At 34.9% G+C, this 27,628-nt stretch overlaps 1 protein-coding gene across 1 annotated transcript in view; it reads left to right on the forward strand.

The window, feature by feature from the left end:
* KYNU (kynureninase) overlaps positions 1-26,989 on the forward strand; it is a 71,831-nt gene extending 44,842 nt beyond the window's left edge. Inside the window, exons 5-10 of the mRNA XM_021695871.1 lie at positions 2,653-2,714; positions 4,263-4,334; positions 5,493-5,567; positions 8,020-8,166; positions 25,832-25,930; positions 26,912-26,989. Coding sequence (XP_021551546.1) covers positions 2,653-2,714; positions 4,263-4,334; positions 5,493-5,567; positions 8,020-8,166; positions 25,832-25,930; positions 26,912-26,989 — 533 coding nt within the window. The remainder of the gene's footprint in view (positions 1-2,652; positions 2,715-4,262; positions 4,335-5,492; positions 5,568-8,019; positions 8,167-25,831; positions 25,931-26,911) is intronic.
* Positions 26,990-27,628: the final 639 nt, after the last annotated feature.

The raw sequence follows: 27,628 nt of genomic DNA on the forward strand, positions 1-27,628 counted from the left end.
TTCAACAGTAATTCAAAAAAAGGTCTTGGGAAAAAGAAAAAAGAACAAAGAAAAGCAACTCGAAAGAATTTCAGTTTGCTTAATTTTTTTTTTTATTTTCCTATGGAATGCTGATGATATTGATATATCTTAGAAGAACGAGTGTTGGTTTCAGAAATGCAATTGGAACCAAAAAAATAGGTCAAGTAGGTAAATTTTCCTTTAAAAAGATGCTAAAAATCAGTCTGATGTGTGGTGCTTTGGTGTTAGGAACCCTTGATTCTTTAGTGCCTTTAGGTTATATTTGAAGTAAACGTCTGCGTTAATGTCCTGAAACTTTAATATTTGCACCGTCCTCGGATACACCTGTGTACACATGCACACACGTTAAATACACTCACCGTTGCCTTCACCAAGTTCAGTAGCAGGTGAGGAGAGCATTTCGTGAAGTGCTTGCTTGAATTTGGAGTGTTCTAAGATGAGATAATTTTTGTGCATGGTGGCAGATAAATTACTCAAGTCAGTGAGGGATTATTTACAAAGAATTGATCCGAGTGTTAGTATGCCATTGAGAGTGAGGGAGTAAGTAGCACAGGGTCAAGTGTATGTCTACATTAATTGAGCCTACCACATCTGGTTCATTACATTCTTCACAAGAAAAATTTTAAGTGATCCAAAATGAACACTGTATTGTTTGGAGGACTAAAATTTTCAAGGAATCTACAATTATTTTAATCAGATTGCAATTGTTAAGCAAAACTAGGATATCTAACCTCCATTAGAAAGTTTCCTTCCCGGGCGCCTGAGTCGCTCAGTTGGTTAAGCGACTGCCTTCGGCTCAGGTCATGGTCCTGGAGTCCCGGGATCGAGTCCCACATCGGGCTCCCTGCTCAGCAGGGGGTCTGCTTCTCCCGCTGCCCTCTTCCCTCTCGTGCTCTCTGTCTCTCATTCTCTGTCTCTCAAATAAATAAAATCTTTTAAAAAAAAAAGAAAGTCTCCTTCCCTTCTTGCCTCTTTTAGTTCTTTGCTCTCATTTTGTGGTAACTAACCTCTGAATTCTTTTTTCTTCTCATTACATTTTTTTTCAAATGCTTCTCTTTCTATGAATTCTGCTCTCCTTATAAAATTACTTTTCCTTCCTTTTCTCCTTTCTCCTTGCACTTTCCCTGCCAAAATATTTTTGGAAATAAATGGTTCTCAGAAAAGATGCATGTAAAGAGCTAACAGGGATTTAAGGATAATATTAGATTAGATATCTTAGATAATGTTTTGTTTTAGAAATAACAGTAAAAATTCATACCATAATGCAAAGAAATAAATATAGTAAAACTGGCAGCGTTTCTTTCACATATTTCCAAAAGATTTTCATATTGTAGGAGAAGACATATGCTACCATATGCAACATAAGGTTATCATATTCATATCTATCTCGTATGTCTAGGACAAATTTTATTTAGTACTAGGAATGTAGAATGAGATTGGTCTCAGTGTGCCTTGACTTCAGACACTGTTCACCTTACAAGGACCAGAGATAAAGCTTTTAACCAATTGTTTACCAACATTGCACATCAAATGGAGAAAGCCATCTGTTAAATGCAATCGGAAGTTTTTCTCGACTAAATGGCTGTGTTGAAATAGAAATTCCTAAGTTATACACTTATCTCTAGTGGCCTGCCCTCAAGTGAACTTATTCTGAAATCTAGCTGTAAATTAGATTAATTATTTTACTTACTGCCTCTTCTTCTAAAATGGAACTCTAACAGAAGTATCTCTTTGGATGTGAAATACAGGACTTGTATTACACATTTTCTCTAATGCCTCATACAGCTTTACAAACAATGGCACAAAACCTATTTTTCTCAGTGATAGTTAAAGAGATTTTCCTACTATACAGGTCTAATTGCTTTTAAGAGACTGTAAGAACTAAAAATATGAAAGTATTGTTGTTGTTGTTATACTCTGCGTTCTTAAGTATCCAATGTATGCTTTGTCTCTAGGTCTATTTCTAGTGCTCAAGCACTCATTACTAAGAATTAGATCAGATTATGATTGTGTAGTGGTTATCTTAATTTTGCATATGTTCTCCATCAAATAATACCTATCTCTTAATTATCTTTCATCTCAGTGTCTATGAATAAATCCCAGAGCTATTTAGGTCTTTGTGCTTTGCTTTCTAGCTCTTTGTCTAATAAACTATTATATATCTCACTGTAATAACAGTGAAGTATGTTTGGCAAACTAGCTCTCTTTTATTAAACGTGCGTTTTAATTGGATATTAGAAACAACCAGTTCTAAAAATGTGATTGGCCCTGCTTTCTTTTGAGATACACTTACCACAAAAATGTGCTCTGTGGGAATTTGGCAAACTACCTGAAAATAGGATAAATCATTTTTAGTTTACAGGAAAAAGGAAATGCTTCATTATTTTGTTGCCATTATTTACTATATCAAAAAGCAAGTATAATTTTAGCTAGCTATGTGCTTGTGAGTCCAGATACCGTTTGATAAAATGAGGCAAGTGGGAAAACTTCCATTTCTTTGTGATGACACATCAGGTATGTCCTTATCTCTAAAAACATAAAGGAGGAAGGAGTGAAGCCTCCCTACTCTGTTTTTCCAAGTAACTTCAGCACTAATAGAAAAATCTAAATCATGATGTGTTTACTTTGCAGGAGCCAATGAGAAAGAAATAGCCCTAATGAATGGTTTGACTGTTAATTTACATCTTCTACTGGTAAGTATCCTTTCCCACCAATGTTTAGTATACACTCATTTGTAGAATCTGACATTTTTCTATCTTTAATTCATGAGCATCTGGTGATTTACTTATTTAAAAATAAGTTGTGAGGTTATTTTCATTTTTAACAGGAAATTCTGGACTGTGATAGAAAGGCTTCTTCATAGTCATGGGAGAGTTGACTCTTGCAAAGAGCTTTAGAATAATGAACGGTTCTTATCTCAGAACATAAGGAATAAAAGTTACAGTGGATTAAAAGCAAAACTGCTTGCAAGCACACAAAACAATGATGTACAAATGCCAACAAACACTGAGCTTTTCAGAAAGATAGTTTTCCAGCATGGTGGACTTTAGCAGGGTGACATTCTGGATCGGTTATGTTTTTATAGACTAATTTTGGGGGAGAAAGTTAAAAAAGAATTAGAAAATAGAACTAAATTGGAGAAAAGGGATCTAATACCTTAAATGAGTTACTGTATTTAAAGTGCTTCCTACTTCCTAAGTACTTAATAATATGTATACCTTAAAATGTCAAATATATTCTTGATTTGGAATATGGTGTCTGTAGTAACTATTTGATGTTTGAAAAAATTTTATTTCATTTTTAAGTGAGTTTTTGGAAACCTGTCCATGTGACCAAAGCACACAATGAATATATTAATATTTTATTTTGATAAAAATGAAGAAATGATTGTTAAATATCCCTAAAGGAACACGTTCACGGAGTATGTTAAATATGATGGTAAATAGCATAGTTTTAAATTCAGACACCTCGGGGTTTGATTCCTAGCTAAGTTACTTAATGTCTGACTTTGGATGAGGTTTCGGTGATTTCTACATCTTCATTTTCTCTCTGTGAAGATGAGGACAAGAATACCTACCTGATACGTATATACAAGGGTGAAATGTGATAATATGTGAAAATTGCTTTCGCACCCTGACCAGTGATCAACACTAAGTCAACAGTAGCGATCATTTCATTGTTACCGTCATCAGGCAATGTTTATTCTCTAGGAACTGTGGGGGAAAACGAAGGGCTCTCCCCTGAACAAATGAGCTACTCCTCCCTAGTGCCTCTAGAAATGTCAAATGTTTCATGTTAGGGTTGAGGCCTTTCGGTTGGACCTAAAATAAAATCCCATAAAATTATAAGGCAATGGAGATACTATGTACCAGAAGCCAAATCAGCAGCATAAGATAAATCAATATAAATAAAATTTATATAGAACATGATATTTCAGTCTTACAATAGAAATTACCATTAAAGGCACTGGGAAGACAATTTTTCAATTAAAATTTAAGTAAAGCTTTGTTTTTATCTCATTCACGTTATCTCCCAAATTTGCTTTTCTGTTGATAAATGTAATGAGCCAATACTTTCTTTTATTTTATAATTCATTAGAAATAAGGCTAATTGGAAAAGGAACCCTTAACAGACATCTAGATATGTCATTGAGCCATGCTTTAAAATGCTGGGGATTATAAAATGAACAAATGTATAAACTGTGCATGAATGCTTTTCTTAATAAATCCATTTCATTGCAGTTATCCTTTTTTAAGCCTACACCGAAACGGTATAAAATTCTTCTTGAAGCCAAAGCCTTCCCTTCAGATCATGTAAGGATTCTTCAAATTATATTTATATTCTTTCTACTCTTCCTAGAGGAGCACACCATTTGCCTGTGTTGAATAGTTTATTCTCTAGTCTTTTCCAAGTAACCTTACAATAAAAAGATCTGTCAAATGCTTTTGATTAGGCATTTTTAAAATATAGATTGTAGCTTTATTTCTTTTGTTCAAGTAAAACGTGTTGGGGAGGAAAGGATTGAATAGGAACACTGATTTATTAGTCTTTTTAAAAACATTGAGCGAACCGCTGGTTTAAATCAAGTGCAGTTATAAATGTTTTATTAATTCTTGTTGCTGTTTTATTTTATGAAATCAAATCAATACATACCCCGGTGCTTAACGCTTTAGCTACATAGAATAGGGATAAAACTTCTATTTTTCTATAGCATGCTAGCATGTGCTTTATTACTGAAAAAACATTTATTAAGGATGAAAAATATTTCTTATGGTTTATTAAATCTTCCTTCTTTAAGAAATTTGATCGTTCCAGACATAGACGTGGATAAAAGTATGCTGCAATTTTCAGTTTTAGTGTTAGAGAGAAATTTGATTTCTGTCTTTCTATTATCACCGTTAACTGTTCTAATCCACATCTTGTAATTTAATTATGTCCAAATTAATAGCCATTACTTTACTAAAAAGGATCAAAACCCTAATACTGAGAAAAAATTCAGGGTCTTTATAACTTCCTGTTCCCGTTCATATCTTGTACTCTCAGTGAAGGGAACTTTCTGATGTTCTTTCCTTTTACTAGCTTACTCTTTCTAGGGTAAGCCCTTCCTATAAGCTAGTTCAAGTATAGCAAGTCCACACTACTCACTCTGGTTATTTTGTAAACTCTGGTTTTGACGTAGGTTAGGCGATTTAATATCTTCTACAAATCTCTTAGAACTCTCTAAAGTCTAGATGACCCCTATGCTTCCATACATTTCTAAGATACAGTGTTTCAAGGAATGTTCAGATTCCTGCATATAAATTATATTAAGCACTTCTTTTCTGGTGTATTCTGTTCAGTCACTTTTAAACATGACCTTAGATTTAATACAATAATATGATTTTATTGTTATTTTATTATCTCTTTTCAGAGTTATTTCAATGTACGTCTGTGCATTGGACTTGATTCAATAAATCATTCTTCTTTTCCAGTATGCTATTGAGTCACAGCTTCAACTTCATGGACTTAACATTGAGAAAAGTATGCGGATTGTAAAGCCAAGAGAGGTATATGAGAAAGAGAAATAAATATTCATTATGTTTCTATTTAGTATTGATTTTTTTCTTCATTTTCCTCAAAAGTTTATTATCTCCATTACTTTAATGGAACTTTCAAGAAAGTATAAAAGACCTATACTTCCATTACTGCTAGCTCATTTTGCTTAAAGTGGAGAATTAACTCAGAAGTTTCAAGGGATAGTCATATGACAAGCAAACTATTTTCCTATGAATACCCCTGGAGTTTGCCATATTCTTCAGTGGGATGGAAAGGGATGGCAAATTGCATATATCATTATTTATTTATTTATTTATTTATTTGACAGAGAGGGACACAGTGGGAGAGGGAACACAAGCAGGGGGAGTGGGAGAGGGAGAAGCAGGCTTCCTGCAGAGCAGGGAGCCCGATGCGGGGCTCGATCCCAGGACCCTGGGATCATGACCTGAGCCGAAGGCAGACGCTTAATGACTGAGCCACCCAGGCGCCCCGCATATATCATTTTCAATTCCAAATACCATTGCCTTTGGATGCCTTTAAAATGATATTTGTTGAAACTGAATGATGCCTATCTTTTATATCTTTTTAATCTAAGTATCAAATGTTTTCCTTTGTGCTTGGATGGGGTGGGGGTGTAGAAAGGGATGTGGTGTAGCGGGAAGAGCTTGGGCCTTCCGGCCTGGCTAATACACTCCACAGAAATCCCAGACCCACCAGTTTACTGGGTAAGGGGCTTTGAGAAAGTTACTTTATCTCTCTGAGATTCCTTCATATTTAAACAGGTAACAAAGGAAACACCTAATCAGGCTTGACATATGTTCAAGATCTAAATACTGTGCACTTTACATTAATAGAGATGTAAGGCTCTGCAGTTTGTGTAATTTGGCACCCAGAGATCCACACAGAATAAATTGTAGGTTTCACAAATGATGCTCCCAGGCTGTTAAGCCAATGTTTGAACAATGATTTCTTTCAACCCAGAATACTTTGAGAAATTAAAATCTACTCCATTTAGTTCTATTTGCCAACATGCAGTCAATTAATGGAATAGAAAGTTCTCATACCAATGACAGGATATCTGTTTCATATGTCATATATAAAATGCTAATTTCCAGCAAAAATGAAGATAGCCACTAATTTATCAGAAGTTTTAATGTTGAAAGAGATGTGTTGTGGAACCTCATGAGTCAATCATAAATTTTGAGAGCATTCTTTAGCATTACTAGATTAGAGTAGGTCAACATCAGAGAGAACCATATTCTTTATACTGCTTTATACTGCTTTAAATAAATAATTAGTATATATAATACTTTTCTTTATCTTCTTCTCTTTGAAATTATGGTGGACAAACCATTTTAGATTCTTTTAAGAAAAAAAAAGTTTTGGATTACCATGTTATTGATTTTACTTAGAATTTGTCTTAGAATTACTGAAATCCTTCTCTTTACATATAAAATACCCATCAGTTAACAATTTAGAGATTTCAGTATCAGTACTTTTTTTAATAGATTTCAATTTCGTAAACAAGTTCCAGACTTCTAGTAGAAACTAAAGTAGATGCTATATTTGTGATACAAACATATGTGCCTAACATGGGACACAGTAATTGATAAATAGCAAGAATTACCAAAAATTAAAAATAACTTAATGAACTTCCCCCAAATATTAATGCAGTTAATGATGCTTTGACCTTAAAGATTATGTCAGATTTAGCACTGGAGAAAATTTATAAAAACTTTGTAGATGGATAAGAATGATTAGGATACAAATAGATATTTTGTATTTAGCTGATTTCTCTTTGCTCAAGTTGTTTGCAAGACCAAATCTAAATTCACTCAGAATTTCCACTAAGTAACTAGTCGTTAGTTTTAGCTGGGGAGAAGTAGAAAAAACTAACCTTGATACTGAGTTTTATTGATATTTCTCTTCATTTTTGGAGCTTGATCTTTAGGTCAGTATGGAGGAGAATCTACTCTTAAGATAACAGAAAATATTGGTTAGGTTATACTCAGATGAAAGATGTGTGTTTTTTATCCTGGAAAACATAAGGTGATGGATTGATAAATGAAGTAATTTCCAAGAAGATTTTGCCATTTAATATTTCAGGGACTTCTCATACTTTCTGGTATTTTATTGGATGGGAATAAGGAGAAAACAATTTGTGGGCATGTAAAGAGTAAAGATTAATTGAAAAACTGAAGAATAAATCAAGCAAGTAGGGTTTTGCAAAGACTTAACTTTATAAGCCTTTTTCTTACTATTTTGTTATCATTTCTTATAATAACAAAAAGTGTGCTGAAATGCTGCTCTCTTGCCAGACTTTCAAAGACCATTAATCTGAAAAAAATGTCTTTGATTGTTCTTATGTGGGCAAGAGCTCAAGGTGAATTTTAGATTGGGAAATATGAAGTGACAAACGTGTTTTTGTGGATTGGATGTAACTTGTGCCTGACTCAACTTTAGGGGGAAGAAACATTGAGAATAGAGGATATCCTTGAAGTAATTGAGAAGGAAGGAGACTCGATTGCAGTGATCCTGTTCAGTGGGCTGCATTTTTACACTGGACAGGTCTTTAATATACCTGCCATCACAAGAGCTGGACAAGCAAAGGTATGCACATCATTTTCTCCTTCACACCTTGCCCCAAACATCACTCTACTGAGGAGTATTCTAACTGCACTTCTAGTGAAATACCTTTGTGTGTGCCTGTGTAAAATTATTTAAAGAGTTAAAAACAAAAAAACCAAAAAAACAGTAAGCCTTACATTAAAAGAAAAAAATCTGGGGCGCCTGGGTGGCTCAGTCGTTAAGCGTCTGCCTTCGGCTCAGGTCATGATCCCAGGGTCCTGGGATCGAGCCCCGCATCGGGCTCCCTGCTCGGTGGGGAGTCTGCTTCTCCCTCTCCCTCTGCCTCTGCTTGTGTGCTCTCTCTCTCCTTCTCTGTCAAATAAATAAATAAAATCTTAAAAAAAAAAGAAAAAAAAAAAGAAAAAATCTGCACTCTTTTGCTTTAGGCATCTCTATTTGAACCTTTTTTTTTGGTCACTTCTGTTGTCTCACGTCCTCACTACCATCTGCTGTCCCAAAGTTGGCCTCTAATCAGCAAGACAGGTGAGCTTCCTGCAAGGTGATGTCATTGGTACTGAGTTAGTCTGTCAGCAGGCACGAGTCAGAATACTTCAGATAATACCTACATATGCTAGGACCATTGAAACACAACTCTGGTACTTGGTTGTATTATAACTCATTCTAAATGTGATTCAGTTCTCACTTAAACTTAGGTGCTTGAAGAAAGGGAGATGCAGAATAAAAGTTAACAGTAGATGGAGTTATACACAGTGTACTTCTAAAAAGCCACTTTTTTCTTATCTTGAGAAATTATGATCCTGCCAATAATGAGAGTTTTTCCCTACATATTTCCAAGTCACACTTACATTGTTTACTATTTTGAAATCATGTCTCTTTATGTTTTTCTTTTTTAAAAAAGTGTTTTTAGTATTCGTTTGCCTCCAAAAAAGAAATCAGAGGAACAGTATTCAACAGCTACAATTTGTATTTAAAATCCTTAAATAACAGTTCTATTTGATTCAGCAATGAAATTATGCATTTAAAGAGGTGACAATCGAATTTTATTCTGAACATTAATAAGTTATGGGATTAATATATGTGTGAGGTCTAGTTAATATATTCAGTTATTGAAGCTAATGAATAGAACTAATGAAAAGAAATTTAGCACCGTTATCAGCAGTCTCTAGGAATTTCCAACCACGACTTCCAACTGGTTTGATGGATAACTGTGAAAGTGGTGCATTACATAAGATATAAAGATAATGTCTTCTTAATTTAGGCATTAAATGTTAAACATCAAAATAAAGGGAGGTCAATAAAAAATTATATTTTAAAAATTATGCAAGTAATCACAGTCCCTGATCCCCTTAGTATACATGCATGTCTCATTAACCTTCATTGAAATGAGACAGGAAGATAGAAAAGAAAGACCATGCGTTTTGGAATCACAGTCTGAGGTTTAAATCTTGGCTAGGTCATTTAATTGTTACATGATCTTGGGCCAGTTACTTGACTTTTCTGAACCTCTTTTCACAAGTATTAATTTGGGATAGCTGGGCCCATTTCATAATTTCAGTGTTGAGAAGGAAGAATATAAAATATCTGCTGTATTGCACACATTCTGCTGTTATAGTGAAGGATCCCTCACACCTTTTACTGTCCTCAACAAATACAAAACTATGGAAAGTGGCTCAGATATACATTTTATTTCCAATTGAAAAACAAAATAAATTTGTTTACTTAGGTGCTATATGTAATTCTCATTCTTAACTACTTTGCTAAAACATTCTCTCAGTATTTTGCAGGCTTTCTTTTACTTAAAAAGTGTAATAAATGCCTACCATGTGAAACTCTCATTGAGCTTTCAGTCAAATGAAGGTAGGAATGAGCAGTTCCATCTCAATGTAACTGCATGGAAGTGACGGATACTATGGGAGTGAAATGGTGATTGAGTAGACGTCAATTTATCCATTATCAAAATTATTTTAACACTCATTTATACTCTTGCTAGACAATTTCTCCCATTCCCAATGGAAGGTTGAGAGAATTTAAAATTTAGACTCACATAGCTCTCTTGGGTGGTCTATGAAGATAAAGCTGAAGAGAAAGGCAGAGAAAATTAAAGGTGTCAATCAAAAAAGAGTTAGGAAATTCTAGGAAAAAAAGGCATAAAAAAATCACTGTTAGAAATGGCTAAATAAGATAGAAAAAGAAAAAGGAAAGTTTCTGGAAATGAGGTATGGCATGAACCAAAATGATACTGAGATGGAGCAAGGAAAGTCAATAAGAATAGTTTTTATTTCATAATCATGTGAAAGGGAAGTGGGGACAAGAATTTTGAAAAAAATATTAAGTAAAGAAATGCATGTATACCAAAAAGAGCACAAATCATAAATAAGTGGCTTGGTGAATTATTTTGAACCCTATAGCCATCACCCACATCAAGAAACTTCTAGAACATTGATGCTGCTCAGAATCCTCAACTGTGCCTTCTCTCAGATACTGTTACCTTCCTTCCAAAGGTACCACTCCTGACCTCTAACCATATATATTAACTTTGTCCATCTATAAAAGTGTTAATATGTACTCTTTTGTATCTGTCTTACTGGCTCACTATTATGTTTCTGAGATTCTTTCATGCAGTATGTAGCAGTAGTTTTGTGGGGGGTTTTGGTAGCCGTGGTTTTGTTTTTCTTTTCATTTCAGTGTATTGTTTCAGTGTATGAAATAGATCACAATTTATTTTTGTTTTCCATTCTAATCAGGATAGATTTTGGGGTTTATTTCCATTTGAGGGCTATTGCAGTAAATGCTACTCTCAACATCCTCAGACATTTTTTTTAGGTAAGCATTCACACTGATTTCTGTTACATATATACTTAGGATTGGAAATCTTGGAAATAAGGTATACATATGTTTAATCCTAATCAGTAATACCAACTTTCCAAAGGGTTGTACCAATTTGGTATATACTCCCATCAGCATGTATGAGAGTATCTGTTGCTCCATGTCCTCACCGATAGCCAATCTGATTAGTTTGTAATGGTAATGCATAGTAGTTTTAATTTGCACTTCCCTGACTGTTGAGGAGGTTGGGATCTTTCAAATGTGTTCTTGCCTTCTGAGTGTTTTAAGAAATGCTTGTGCAAGTGTCTTGCCCAATTTGCATTTGGTTTTGTGTCTGTCGTTATTTGGCTATAGGTGGTATAGAAATGGATTTTGAAGCACAGAAGAAATACAAGATTTCCAGTGATCATCTAAAAAGAAAAATTAGTTAATCAAAAGAACAGTTTTGATTCATGTAATGAGTTTCAGATGCTGAGGCTTTTCTTAAATGAGAAGGCCCGAGACTGTGACAAGTGGGGCAGGCTGATGAAAATTAAACGTAGCATCAGGTTATAAGGGAAGGCCAGCATATGAAAAGAGATGTCAGTTTGAAGATACATTTTCATTTTTTGTCTTTGAAGCCATTTACTTTATTTTATATTATTGGCCAACCACTATTGCAGAACTCTGCCTCACTTACATATTTCTAAATTTTTCATATTCTATTACTTGTTTCTACTAACCATTTCTTCTTTTCTACACCCACTGAATATAGTTGCTCCTCATTGTCTTTTGAATTACTATCCCTAGAGATTTTAACCACTGCCATGATTCCACTCTCATTGCCAAGTGAAAGCTACAGGGTACTCCCACACTCAGAAACGGTAATTTATGCTCATCTCCCTATTACACCTGGAAATCCTACGTCCACTCTGAAATCAGTATGCTCTAGTTTTGTCTCCCCCTAAAATGACCCTAATGTTTCATGCCACCACCCTTCTGGACCTTTAGACTCAATTCTGACACTCTCCTCTTCTTTGCCTTTTCAACCAGTCACTTCTTAATTCCACTTTCTCAGGTTTGGTCTTTAATAGTCCTGAATCAGTTATGAAGTTTTTTAAGTTTTAAAACAAAATTCCAGTGAGAAATTAGCCAAAAATTAGGGATTTCTTTTTCTCACCGTGGAAGATTTGAGTTAGGAGACTGCTGGGATGCACTAAGCAGTTGAGTAATGTCTGCGTGGCATCTCCAGGGTTCTCTTGGTTTTTTCTTAGGCTTCTCACATCGTGGTCACAAGACAGTTGTCCCAAGTCCAGATATCACAATTCTATTTAAGGCAGAGAGAAGGAAGGAGGGAGAAGTAGCAGTGCAGCTTCATCTGTCCCTTTCATCCAAAGTGCAAAATTATTCCCAGAAAAAGCTAGCAGATTCCTGCTTATGATTCATTGCCTTCTGAAGTGGTAGCTTCAAAAGAGCATGAGTAAAGAAATTTTTAACCTTTATGGTATTATAGTAGAGACAGGCTAAGAAGAAGGGTTTGGTTAACAACCCACAGTATTTTTTACACTTCCCATTTTCACCCCCGTGGGGCATCATTGTTTCTAACTTATTTCCTCTTTCCTCTTCCATCCTTTCCTAACTTTTCATTTTTTCCCCTTTTTTCTTCCCTTCTTCCTTTATTTCTTCCTTGCTTTATATTTTATTGTCTACCTCATTTCACAAAGCATTTGAAAATGATTCACAGGAAATTGATTAGACAGCATAATGAAATGTAAAGTGAGAGAATAAAGGGAAAAATCTCTGGATCATCTGGAGAAATGAATAGATTCCCCATAAATTATAATTTCTCAACTTGGATTAAGATAAGAAATAGGTAACAAATAGAAATTATTTTCAGTGGAAACTCTTGGTGTATTAGGTAGCCTAGGTCTTGGTAACTCCTAAATAAAGCCATAAATGCTTTCACTGTGATAGATGTTTATTTATTGTTCATGCAGCTGCTGGGAATCAGTTTTCTCCCATGAAATGATCCAGGTTTCCAGTGACTCAGGATTGTGTCCTATGGCTTTCATACCCTGGATCCTTTGTCTGATTCAGCCAAAGGAACGGGATAAAAGGATGTGAAGGGGCATACTAACTTCTTAAAAGCATTAACTTAACCATGGCAAAATAGTTCCACTCATATTCCATTGACTAACACAGGGACATTTCTGGGAAATGAAGTATATTTGTGCACTCAAGAATAATAGCTATTAGTTTTGCCACACCTGGAACTCAGATGTTTTGTCTTGCTGATGGAGTAGGTTACTTATTCTGAGATGCAGTGTAGCATTTGCATTAATAAAAAGTTCAGATAGTGGAGACAGAGTCAGACCTGGTCTAGAGCCCATGTCCCTCCCTCCCTTTCTAGCGTACTTTGACGGGCTTAATTCACTTACCGATGTGACTTCATTTCTCCACCAATATTACTGGGGAAGGTAAGAGTGCCTATTTCCTAGGAGAATTAAACAAGATACTATTCCTAAAACACTTTAGTATTTAGTGCATTGTAAGTAATCAGTAAATGTTAGCAATTATCAATATATGAGAAAAAGACATATTGGAATATCCAATCTACCAGAAAAAGAACTAATGGATCCTTAGGCAGAAAGTGAAACATTCAGAATTGTAAACTAAAGACACTCACTGGACACTTCTGTATTAGAAAATTAAAAAAACAAAACAACAACCAATAATCTGAACAGCATGGCCAAGACTTGAGATATTAGATTGAACTTTTAAAAAGTTGGGTAATGGACTAATAAAAATTTTAATAACCTTATCCCTAAAAGAACTCAGTGCCGACTGGTTATACTCCACCTTCCTTCTTCAATGCCATATAAAAAGGCCTACAACATACTGGAACTTGTGGGGCCCAGCAGACAGTGAGTGACAAATATTGGTTGAATCAATGAATGAGTGATCCCCTTATTTATCACATTTTTTACACTATTTTACTGTACCTATATGCATGCTGGCATGTTAGTTTTCTTTTAGCCTACTGAACATTGAAATGCAAATGATGTCTAAAAAAAGACTAAATTTTGCAAACTCTCCACTGAGTATGAGTACAAGCATCTCTTAGACCCAACCATAAGCTGCCTAAATTATTAACAAGTAATAATCACAATTATAGCCCCAACAATTTGAATAAAAAGAAATTAATTCTGGATCCAGAATAATGTAAGACAAAAGAAGGAATATAAGTAAAGACATCATTATAAAAGAAAAAAGACATTGTAATTTAACATCATTTAGTAAAATCTGAAGTATCTAAACAACACATATAAATGGTCACCTCACCAAGCCATCCATTTATCTTTAGGGAAGGCCTAAATTCTTGTTAAAAGTAATTTTGAGGTGATTGTAGGAGACAAATAAATGATTGATCAAGCCTCAAAATTCTACAGAAAGTTTGGCTGAGGTGTTTCTAGTATTGGCGATTGGGAGTCAATTCTGTAAAGGACAATTACAATAGAATAATATCAACAATACAAGGGGCGTCTGGGTGGCTCAGTGGATAAGCGTCTGCCTTCAGCTCAGGTCATGATCCCAGGGTCCTGGTTCTCCCTCCTCGGTGGGGGGACGGGAGGGGCTGCTTCTCCCTCCCCCTCTGCCCCTCCTCACTGCTCCTGCTCTCTCTCTCTCTCTCAAATAAATAAAATATTTAAAAAGCCCACAATACTTGTGGGATTTGTGCAATGGATCAGCTGGGGAAAATTAGTACCAAATATGTTTGTATATAACTATAATATAAATTGGCATGTTGTATGATTTTTTTACATAAAAAATAACCTTTTCCAAAAAGGAATGTTCAATATTAAGTAATCTTCACTAGAAATTGTAATGACTACAGTTATTCTATTCAAGTCACTGCCAGTTCACCCAAAAGGATCTTCTCATTAGTGCTTAAGAAGAATTGTGTGTCTATCCTCTATAGTATAATGACATGCATTTGGGTCTTTCATTCATTCTTTTTATCAGTAAATATTTTAGTAAATTATAATAATGGAGGTCCAAATAAGAACACTTAATTTAGCCTGGAATGTCAAAGTGACCTTTAAAAAAAAAAAAGATTTATTTATTTATTTAAGAGGGTGAGTGAGTGAGCACACAGAGGGAGAGGGGGAGGGAGAAACCGATTACCTGCTGAGCAGGGAGCCTGATGTGGGGCTCAATCCCAAGACCCTGGGATCATGTTCTGAGCCAAAGACAGATGCTTAACTGACTGAGCCATCCAGCTGCCCCTCAAAGTGACCTTTTTAGAGAAGATGAGACCTGAGCCAATTCTAGGTAGGAGTTAACCAGGTAAAATCCCCTCCAGGTGCCTAGCTGTGTGATAGGGCCATTCTAGACAGCTTTAAAAAATTGGCTGGATTACAAGAAAGCAAATATTTTAGTATAATTTGACAGGAAATGCATGACAAGAAATGAATCTATAAGGCAGACAGAGGTAAAGAAGGGCTTACTAAGCTATATTATACATCTTGAGCTTCTCCCTAAAGGCATACAGAAAGCCATTGAAAGCTTTTAGACAGTGAAGATACTGCATTTTTTTAAATTTTAAATAATTTTCTGCCTACAGTAGGAATGGGATACAAGTGGGCAGAAGTTAAAAGAGGCAATTGCAGTCACTATGCAAGAATTTGGAAAATCTCTATCATGATACAGTTCAACATGGGTGTACCAGATAACAGATTTATCTCATACTACATGAAATATTTTTTTCTGACCTCTCATAGAAATAAATTTGATACAACTTTGTTATCTCAGTCATGTTAAAGACAGTTTTCATATAAACATAAGAAATTAAGCATCTATACTGAGCTCCTGTGGTTTCACCCAGATTTAGCTATTCATAGAATCCAAGGATAAAAGAAGGACCATAGGTGTAGATATAGACACAGAGATAGAAAAAAGGGAAAAAAATGACCTAGAATTTACATGAAATGTCCCATCAACTAAATGTCCTTTACTTTGAGAATAATGAAGGATTATTCTATTAAAAAATATACAGTAAACTTCATCTGTAGTCTTAAATTCATCCAGGTTGCATCCTGGGATCACTAAGTCAAAATACGTTGGTAAGGATCAGTACCCAAGAATCTAAAACTTTTGAGCTGTTCCTAAGAAGTTTTCATCAGATGTTTTAATTTAAGCTTTTCATTAGATGGACCACGTAAGAAAGACTGATTAATTCTTATTAAAAGAGGAATTTTGGACTCAAGATGCTATTTTAGAATTACAGATCTGGCAAAAGCAAGCCTCCCCGTTGCCAGTCATGATTGTTGCTTCTCTAACCAGTCTCATCAGGTACATAACTATTTCTCCAGATATAGCTTCGTCCAAACCTACGCCCCTCCCCCAAACTAAATATTATACTTAGGTTGTTTTTGTTTTGTTTTGTTTTGTTTTGTTTTGGTAGATGATATGCATTTTGAAATATTTTGGTTGTCTTAAGACCCAGGCTACTTTCTCCAATATCCTATTTTTCATACTACTTGATTAGCCAAAGAAGGGTAATGTAAGTCTTTGTTAAACTGAAAAAATGAAAGTGTTCCAACATGACATATATAGACTAATTCTAATTTATTCACTAACCACTGTAAGAATGGAAAGGCAGTTTTGTGCCTCATGGCAGTGAAAGTGGAATTTCAAAATATCCTTAAGCAGAAAAAGAAAAAAAAAAATCCCAAATAAAATGTGAGATTTCTCTTAATGTCCTCTTTCATGATTCTCTTCTGTAATCAGTAAAATTAGTTATGCAAACAAGATTAGGAATATCAAACTTCAGTTGAGGTCAAGAGAAAATGTCGATTTTCTTAGCAAATAATCTATCTTAAGTAAGGTGGCGAACAAATAAGATTACTGTCATATTGTCTATAAAAATAAACTTGAAGAGAAGCAATTTAAAAATGATGTCTTCAAGAATTATCCTATAGACTCCTTTGCAATGTTATCAAGTTAAGTATGTATGTAAATTTAAATATATAAGTAAATCTGGTTGAGAAATTTGCCATGTAAATTGACATAGTAATCACTAGAACATATGAAGAATTGTACTTTGATTTCACATCTAAATGGGGCACTCTCAATATAGGTATTATTACCTTGTGATGGATAAATTAAAGAGTTGCTTTAAATTCACTTTGTAACAGGACAACAGGTTACAACCTGTTCTAGAGATTTGCTTTGTCTAGCCCTCTTTCTATTTGCAAACATGGTATATTTAAAAATACAATTATCACATGCCAACAATGAAAAGTAAAGAGGTTTTTTTTAAAGATTTTGTTTATTTATTTGAGAGAGAGAGAGAGTGAGAGAGCACAAGAGGGGGGAGCGGGAGAGGGAGAAGCAGACTCCCCGCTGAGCAGGGAGCCCGATGCAGGACTCGATCCGGGACTCCAGGATCATGACCTGAGCCGAAGGCAGTCGCCCAACCAACTGAGCCACCCAGGTGCCCAGTAAAGAGGTTTTATATAAAAATTCCTAGTTTCACATATCTCCTGAAAAATGAGAAGGTTGACAATACTGGATCATCATTCCTGTAGAATGAGTGGCATGAGAGGCATGTAGAATGAGAGGCTGGCTAACAACACTGCCCATTTAATGGGATTTGAGCTCTTCAGCACGACTCCCATCTGTATCTGGCACTGAAGCAGTGATGGCTGGCACATAGACTCATGCTTTATTACAAGACAGGGTAAAGTGAAGTAATTCTTATAGGCCCAATTCATATACTTCTTGACTAACTCCTGTAGAAAAATGAGTGTGCAGTCCTTGACCTTCATGTCAAGATTTTCTTGCTCCTCCGTGTCAGGCTAAATCTGTCTTTCTGTTGTATTTTCATAGCATGATGGAAAATGTATTATTGGCCACCTTTTGCACTGTCTTATAATTATTTCTATGCCTTTCTTAAGTCTCAAATTTAGGAAGCTTATGTCAGCAGAGTGCTCAATGACTTATTGAGGGTGGACCCTATAAACTTCACAGACACATGCTAGTGCTTTGCACATAATCACTTATCTTTAAATACATACCTGTTTGGCCAGTGAATGAATAAGTGTGTGCACATCAGCAAGAATGGATTAGGCTAACTTTATGGATTACATACTGCATAAAAAGCACAACTGTATCCCCACTGAAATAGAATTAGAAAATTATGGAGGAGTTATTTATAATGGATAGGTATTCTAAAAATCAAAACATGTAAATTTTGAGTTCTTTATCAAATTCCATTTCTATTCTTTGACACACTTAGGACATGCAGACTGCTCCATTAAATCATTAAATATTAAATGAACTAAATTAAGCTTGAAAAATTACCTTGAGCTGTTTTTCCCATCTTGGGTATCTGAAATAAATCAAACTATTTTGTGTGAGGTCCTTGCCATATGGAGAAAGACTCCAGAAGAGAACAGTACTACTCAGTTTGTCGTATTTTTTCCCTTCAGTTTTATACTTGCTTCTGACAATAAATAGAGATGACAGTCACTGTTTTGTTTTTTTTTTTCCTGGTAAAAGAAATAGCTGAAATTTACTCTTGAAAGCACACTCTATTATAGGAAGACATTTTCACCTGCAAATAACACAACACTCTGGAGTCACAAGATCTTTCTGCCTTTTCTCTCTCCTAAATCCTTTACTCTTCTCCACAAAGCTGTTGGCTCTGTCTCATACCTTCTTAACTCACACATCATTCTTAAATTTCATTAACAAAGTGCTCCCATGTTCCCCACCTCCTATTTCTCATCTCCAGATTTGTCAGTTGCATCAATATCTACTTTAAGAAGTCCAGCTAGGGGCGCCTGGGTGGCTCAGTTGGTTAAGCGACTGCCTTCGGCTTGGGTCATGATCCTGGAGTCCCGGGATCGAGTCCCGCATCAGGCTCCCTGCTCGGCGGGGAGTCTGCTTCTCCCTCTGACCCTCCCCCCTCTCATGTGCTCTCTCTCTCCTCTCATCCTCTCTCTCAAATAAATAAATAAAATCTTTAAAAAAAAAAAAAGTCCAGCTAGAAGGATGAATCTAAGTTTCTACAATAGCACTTGACACAAATGTGACTAATAATAGGTACTGTTGGAGAGGAAAAATTTCCTTTACCCTCAAAGATTCTTCTGGCTGGTCTAACAATTAAGTTAACACGAGACAGGTTAACAGGAGAAAATCAAATTTGATTTTGTGCTTACGGGAACCCAGCATGCATGAGAGGTTCAAAGAGAAAAGTAAGGTATATATGCCATCCACAGCTGAGGAACAGGATAGAGGCCTGGTGCTTCAAAGGGGAGGAGGCAATTCACAGCACATTATGAAGAACCGATGTTTGATGATATTTAAATGTTTGCCCTGACATACAGATGGGTCATTCAGATAAAATTTATCTCTGGTAATAACTCCTATTCTGAGAAAGACCCCCAATTTAGATTCTCCTAGGTAGTTAAGAGTGGAGTAAAAATTTCTCTTAAGTTTGCAGAGTCTTGATTGCCTTTGGCTCAAAATGGCAAACATGCCAAAGTGGCACAATCCGGGGACACATGTTCCAAACTCTTTCATATGAAAAGAAATGTGAAGGATACTTGAAGAGCCTAGTAAATTTAGGCTGAATGAAAGACTTTCAGAATAAAAATTTACTCTGAAATATTTACAGAGATAGTGAGGGACCTCCTGCAGAGATCTTTACTGAGTATTAGTATTATGATTATTTTAATTTAGCATCTGTGTATGCTTTTGAATCACAGCACTTGAATGAATTTTGGAAAATTAAGTGCTTTAAAACTATGTCAGGAAAACCTACCAGCTTTCATCTTCCTCTTCATTCCCACCTTCCTCCCTAGTTAATCCACCGTTTGTTCTTATTGTCTATATAGGGTTGACCAACACACACACAAACACACATACGTTCTCACTCACATATGCTCCCGTAACTTTTTTGTCTGTTCACTTGCCTCAAAGTTTCCCATCAGTTTTTCTTTTCAAGGTAATATTGTCCAAATTTATAGCACTGCAGTTCTTTGTTTCCTATGAGTCTTATACCAAACCAGGAATGATATTGAACAATGTTTAAAGACTTGATTTGTATGGTGTGAAAGCTGTAGTTCCCACAAACAGCCATGGCGAGGTCACATTCTCCTTACTAGTATACATTACTAGCCTCGAGGTACTTAGAGGCATCTGTAATTTACCCACCATGATGCCAGTGCCACTGCCAAGGGCATCCACTGGTGTTTGGACATGCACTATACAGGGAACACACAGAGACTGGTATGTGTGAATGGCCACAGGCTGGCTAGCAAGCACCTCCTGCAGGTAGCTCCCAGGAATCATGGGACCTACAACCATAGGTGATTACTCAAGTGGCTCAGGACAAGTGTTCTTTATTACCTTAAGTATTTTATTACTTTAACAATTATATGAGCTTACCAATGCATACCTGCTGACTATCAACTCTGTGTATACCTACAAATATCTTATTTTGATAATTACCCTTTTCACAAATCTGCTACTTATTGGTGGTCTTCATAATTTATAGGATTTTTTGGTGAAGAAGAAACAAACTAATAATATCAGTCTAAAGTCAGTCTGTCTGAATGAATCAATAAAGTTATCAGGAAAAATTAATCTGTATTATTCTGTGTTTCATTTTAATAAATAAACAATGAATCAAACTTGAGAGACAGTAAGCTACCCCTTCACCTGGAAATCCTGAGATTTAATAAAAATCTATTGAAATAGAAGAATATGCACAGCCCCTGTGCATATTATTCCACTGGTTAGAAAAATGGTAGTATTGTGCTAATTAAGATGGCAAGGAAAAAAACACATGATATTCCTTGTTTTTATTGAGAGGGATTTTGAATATATTTTTAACTATTAATTACCCAAGAAATTTCATTTTAAAAGATGCCAAGTCTGAATAAATTGCTTGTACCATAAAATTGCAACAGGAACAAAGGGACTCAATTAATACTTTAAAACTTAGTATCAGTTTAGAGAATATTTATTGACAATTGTATGACTCTTTTACTCATTTACTTATTTCAATAATTATTTAAGTTGATATTATGCAAAAGTAGAAGACAATAAGATTGGAAAATTGCTACAAGAGATCTATGCAAATAAGGCGATGAGATAGAAGAGAGAGTTTGACAAAAGAATCTTTCATAGAAGTTATCTTACTATCAAAACCTGAGCTACCTATGCAAAGTGAGGAGGGAAAGAGTACCCCGAGACAGAGAAAGGTTTTTGCAAATAGAGGGAGGTAGGTAAGGGGCACCTGACACATGAAAACTAGAAAGGACCAGGTCATAAAGGTCTTTAAAAGCCATACTAAGGAAAGTCAGTTACATTCTGAAGCTAATGGGGGTTCTCCGAAGGGACACAAGCCTTACACTCAAGTGTGATTTAGCAAGCTCATTGGAGGAAGGCAAGGCTGGAAGTATTCAGAATGGTTAGAAGATTACCGTAGTGGTCTGGGGATTGACTACAAAGTGAGGTGACCTGGTGGCGGACCACTGCTGTGCTTGTATGTGGTTGTGTCAATATGATTGTGAGTTCTTGTGGATAATTTCAATATAAATCTATTGAAAAATATTTGATTTTTACTTTAAAAATTGCATAAAGTAGACACTCAGATGTGGAGTTTCTGTTTTCACCTATTCATATTGTTTTTCTACCTACTCTTAAGAGGTAAAATAATGAAAATATTAACTGGATGACTGTAGAGAGGTTTTGGAGAAGTGTTAGCTTTTCTTTTCTTTTTAAGATGCTGCCATCTAGTGAAACTTTTGTAAAATCACTTTGTGGTGATCACATTCAAGTTTGTATCTTCTGGCCCTTTCCTCAAACCGTTACATTTTAATAATTTATGTTTCTGCCATCCATGGGGAAAGAATTGTACATACATTAAAACATATTGTAAGAGCCTCAAGTGATTTTTTTATGCAGTACCACAGATGTAACTACAGGACTTCTAATAATAGGATATGGTATGTTGAAGTTTCATGGTTTCTTCATCGCACCATTCTTTATAAATAATTGATAATAAAAATGCTACCTTTTCTATTCCATAATTTTTCTAAGTTGAGTTTTAAAAACAGATAAAGAAAAAATTGAGTTGTAAATATTGTTTCACGAAACAAACAAACATCATTGCCTTCATTAGAAATGTTGGCAAGAAAAAAAGAGGATTTTAAACTCAGAACCTTTATTTTTTTTTCCAAATTGAATTTCAGTGTTAAAATGTATCTTAAAATACAAACGAACAAATCTGTGTGTATGTGTGTGTTTACTGAACCTAAACAGTAGTCTGCAAACTCAGATTTTGATCATCCCTAAATCTGGATAGAGATTAATTGTATTTCTTTTCTATCATCCTCAAAACTTACGTTAGCATGGAGGATTTGTCATATTTTTATGACATGTATTGCTCATTTTTTTTCTGTGAGAAGCAAAGTATGAATTCATCTCCCCCTGCAAAAAACAAAACAGAACAAAAAAAATCAGATATATAGTACTGGTAAGAACTTTTTCTTCTATGAAATACTAGTTATGGACACATTATAATGAGTAAGGTTTCTCTTGACTCTTCAACATATTGAGCTTTATGAGACTAATGCTATAGTTTAGGGGTTAGCAAATCTTTTCTGTAATGGGCAAGATAGTAAGTATTTCTGATTTTGTGACCCATATGGTCTCTGTTGAAACTACTCAATTCTGCTTGCAAAAGTTGTCATAGACAATATTTAAACAAATGAGATTAGTTTTGTTCAAATACAACTTTATTTATTAAAAACAGGTCATAGTTTGCATCCCTCTGTTCAGGGAAAGTACCTGTAATAGCAGTTTGAGGTTAGTTATTTTTAAGAAGTATTAGAACAATCTAAAATTGGTCCCTCTGCAATTATTTACTTCAAAAATTTCAATCAATAGATGTGTTTCTTCAAAGATGCAGGAGATTTAAAGTTTTGAAAATGTAATTATTAAATATGCACTTATATTTTGGTATTAAAATTATCCACTTAGTAAGCTAAAAATAGAAAAGCTCACAGGTAAAACGTTTTTGCAAAATGAACTATCACCCCTATTTAATGACCAGGGATTTTTTTTAAAAAAATCATGTTTATGTACAAAATTGTCTTAATATGGGATGGATCACTATATTCTCGGAGTAAAACTTTTAACATTTTGATTTACAGAAAGTTAAAGGTTTTAATGATAAGACATTAAAGTGAAAAGTTTATACTTGGGTATAATTTGGGTAATAGAATTTATTGCTTCAGGTTGTCCTTCTGGGAACTTAATGAAAACAGAGGCTTAGTTCCTGAAACAGTGAATTCTACTAGGCAGACATACAAAACACTTGGATCATGTAATCGGGTAAATAAGACAGACTAGAGTCAGACAGTAAGAGGCTATTAGGGTCTCAAGTCAGTGTATAGGGAGAACATAGTGTAGAGTCATAAACAGCATCATTTTTATTGGGTCATATTTGTGTCAGTTGATCTAGGCAATACTTAGTCGTAGAGATCCTGCTAGTCTCGACTGAACTCACTCATGCATCTCTGGCCAACTAAGGAAAGGTGGGGAGAGTAGCTGATCCAAGCTGAGCTCATGTGAGGGTCACTTTGATCCCCATTTCTTTCGTCTTCCATCTGAGCCAGCAGCTTGGCTATGCAGGTGCTTGTTACAGAGATGGCAGAGGGCAAGAGAGAGAGAGCAAGCCTAATCTAATCACTCAAAGTCCTTTGGAGTCTCTGCTTCTATTACATGTGCTAATATTCCATTGGTCAAAATAAGTCACCTGGCTAATCCCAGGGGCAGAGAATTGTATCCTGTCCACAGTGGGAAGAACTGCAAAATTACATAGCAAAGGAAATGGATGCAAGGAAAGACAAAGAATAGGAACCATTAGGGCAATTTACCATAGCTTGTGTATACTTGAGTTAATTAAATATGGGCATGATTGGGGTTTAGTGATAACTGAAAACTGCTATTAACTTCATCAGGTTGGTAGGATACACTAAAGCAGAGGTTCTTAAACTTTTTAGTAACGAAAACCTTTTACACTCTTAAAAATCACTGAGGACCTTAAAAAAGGTTTTGATACTGTGTTTATATCTGTATTTACCGTATTTGTAATTAAATACGTTTATTCATTCATTCACTTACTTATTTTAGAGCAACAATAACAAACACATTACATATTAACGTAAATAATATGCTGTTAGGGAAACAAAGCCATATTTTCTAAAACAAAAAGAATGTTGTATATTTGGCAAATCTCTTTATTGTTTGGCTTAATAGAAGACAGCTGGTTTTCTTTATCTGCTTCTGTATTCAATCTCTTCTTTTTTTTTCTTCATGAAGCATATGAAGAAAATCAGTCCTCATGCAGATAGAGTCAGAAAAAACGGAAGTAATTTATTGGCTTTTCAGTTTATTGTGAATATTCCAGAATTTAACAAGTTGTGGTATGCAATGTGAAACCAAATTACTGACCTTTCTGTACTTTGTTACATTAAAATCCATTGTGCTATGGTGAGGGCTGTGAATTGTGTGAATTGTGTAAGACTGATGAATCACAGACCTGTACCTCTGAAACAAATAACATATGTTAAAAAAAAAAAAAGAAGAAGATAGTAGGAAGGGAAAAATGAAGAGGGGGAAATCAGAGGAGGAGATGAACCCTGAGGGACTATGGACTCTGAGAAACAAACTGAGGGTTCTAGAGGTGAGGGGAGGGGGGGATGGGTTAGCCTGGTGATGGGTATTAAAGAGGGCACTATTGAATGGAGAACTGGGTGTTATATGCAAACAATGAATCATGGAACACTATATCAAAAACTAATGATGTAATGTATGGTGATTAACATAATAAAATAAAATTTTAAAAAATCCATTGTTTGGTTTTACACTTTGAATATATCTTTTATCCATGCTTGATCTGTAACATCAAACATTGGTTGTTTGAAAAATATTGGTAATCTACCTATTTCATTATATAATATTTTGAAATTATATATTACTACTAAACTCATCAGAAATATCTTTAAATATTGGAAAATGGACATACTCATAAAAGCAGATACAAATTTTCAAAATCCTAATTTCTCTTGGAAACTACTTTTTTCATTGGCAACAAATATTATGAGTGGTTTTCCTTGAATTGACAGACTCACTTCATTCATTTTCAGAAGAATGTCTGTCAAACACCCAAGTCTGAGTTACTGTTGTTTGTCTTTCAATTGTTCTTTGATGCAAAAAATGGTTCTCTGGGAAATAAAAGTGGCTAGTTCAGCTTGCAACTCAAATAATTACATGAGTACATTATTTTGAGGCAACCATCTTCAGAATGTGCTCAGATGTTTTATGCATACTTCCCATGTTAAACCTTAAACATATGAGAATTAAGGCATTGAGATTTAAAGAAATTAATCATTTTTACAGCTTTCTCAAGGAGATTTTTAAGTGGAACTACTTGTTGTCCCTCCCAACCCCCAAAACTAAATGGTTTTGACCTGCCATGACTGCTAGTATGATTTGGTGCCACTGCCTTGCTTTGTACTAACATGCCGGCAGTTTTCCCACAACTGCTTTTGTTTTATCAGTGCAAATGTCAACACAGTGAGGAAGGCAAAGAACGTCTTCATATTATGAAAACTATTTTGACCTGAGAGGATCTTGGAAATGCCCAGTGTTTTGCGGTTCAGACATTGTGAACCACTGCACCAAAGGATAAACTATATTTATAGTACAGCAGTTTGTCAAAGATTTTCTTAGAGATATTTATACTTACTATTTCTAATCATTAAGCAAATTTAAAACTTGTTCTTTTGTTCTTCCCCAGGGTTGTTTTGTTGGCTTTGATCTAGCACATGCAGTTGGAAATGTTGAACTCCACTTACATGACTGGGGAGTTGATTTTGCCTGCTGGTGCTCCTATAAGGTACAAATTACTTAATAAAGTTACATCCTTTTATCACACATCGACATTGATCTAAATGAAAAACTGGATCAGCGGCCAGTTTTAACCATTTGAGTTACTTTGCTCCATTTCTTTCATTACTGCTTTTTCTGATTTTAGTTAATTATAAAGTCATATGATACAATTGTATAAAAATTAATTAAAATCAGGTATTTTCATCCACTGTAGAGTACTTACTCCTTTATTTACCTGGCTGCTATAGAAAAGTCAGGAGGTTTGGGGACGGGGGGGAACTCCACACTTAGAACTTAATTCAAATTGATTAGGTTCTTAGTTTTTTGTTGGTATGTTGTGAAATTTCTACTATGTAAAGATAATTCTTATGGAATCAACTTGATATTGACATCTGAAGACAATTTAATAGACAGGGGTCATGGAAATGAAACCAATTTTATTTTAACTTAGGTGTTTTAAAAATATGCTACTTTCTTATTACTTAAATATTTTTGTGACAAATAATTGAAATGAATAAGCTTTAAAATTAGATAGACTTCATTAGAACTGTTATCTGTTAGTTGGGGCAAAATTTGACCAAAAAAGTAATAGGTATTTATTCTCAATTAATAATGCTGGGATGCCTGGGTGGCTCAGGCATTAAGTGCCTTCGGCTTAGGTCAGGATCCCAGGATCCTGGGATCGAGCCCCGCATCGGGCTCCCTACCCCGTGGGAAGTCTGCTTCTCCCTCTCCCACTCCCCCTGCTTGTGTTCCCTCTCTTGCTGTGTCTCTCTGTCAAATAAATAAATAAAATCTTTGAAAAAAAAATGCTATGTTTATTTTTTCTTCGAATAATAAGGTGACGCAAAGTTCTGTTTTATTATAAAAGCTCAAATTATCACATGTTTTGAACTGGTCAAAAGTTGGTTTTATAACACAAAAGTCAAATGATTTCATTGTTTAGTTTTGTCATATGCTCAAACAATTTAATTTCTTTTCAATCCAGTATTTAAACTCAGGAGCAGGAGGTCTTGCTGGTGCCTTTGTCCATGAAAAGCATGCCCATACAATTAAACCTGCGTGAGTACCATCTTCACATTCTTTGGTGATGAATAAATTAATTTGCATTAATAATATGCTAAATTTATGTAAGTTCATTAAGGTACTATCCAATAAGAATCTGGATTGATTATAATTGTATCACTACTCTATTAACAATGATGCACTTTATCAGAAATAAATGCCTTTCAAAGAGTTCAGTTGGTTGAACAAGAAATTTAATCACAAAAGGGAAGCTTCAATGCTAAAAATGAGTCACTGTAATCATGTAGAGCAGATGGTTTAATGCAAAGAGACGACTTATTTTTGTTCAAAAATTAGACTTCAGAAAATTTCAGATTCCTCACATTGATGAATAAATCAAAGGCAACCAGAGCTGTGCCTAATTGAGCCTTAAATGTGGTATGTTATTATTAAAATTACATCTACCTTTAAAGCTAGAAACATTATACCGTGGTCTTGTAAGGATTATCTTCTGTCCTAAAAGATTTTATAATCCATGAAAACTGAAGAAGCTGAACACTGAACAACACAGGCTGATTGCATAAAAAGCAATACTTTTCTACTTTATATAACTTTCATTTTTTAGAGCAAGTATAAATGCAAATGTGATCTATTAACACATTTATACATTTTTATTTGGGGAACTTGTAAATTTGTTTTT

The sequence above is a fragment of the Neomonachus schauinslandi genome, chromosome 3 (genome assembly GCF_002201575.2).
Source record: "Neomonachus schauinslandi chromosome 3, ASM220157v2, whole genome shotgun sequence".
Taxonomy (NCBI): domain Eukaryota; kingdom Metazoa; phylum Chordata; class Mammalia; order Carnivora; family Phocidae; genus Neomonachus; species Neomonachus schauinslandi.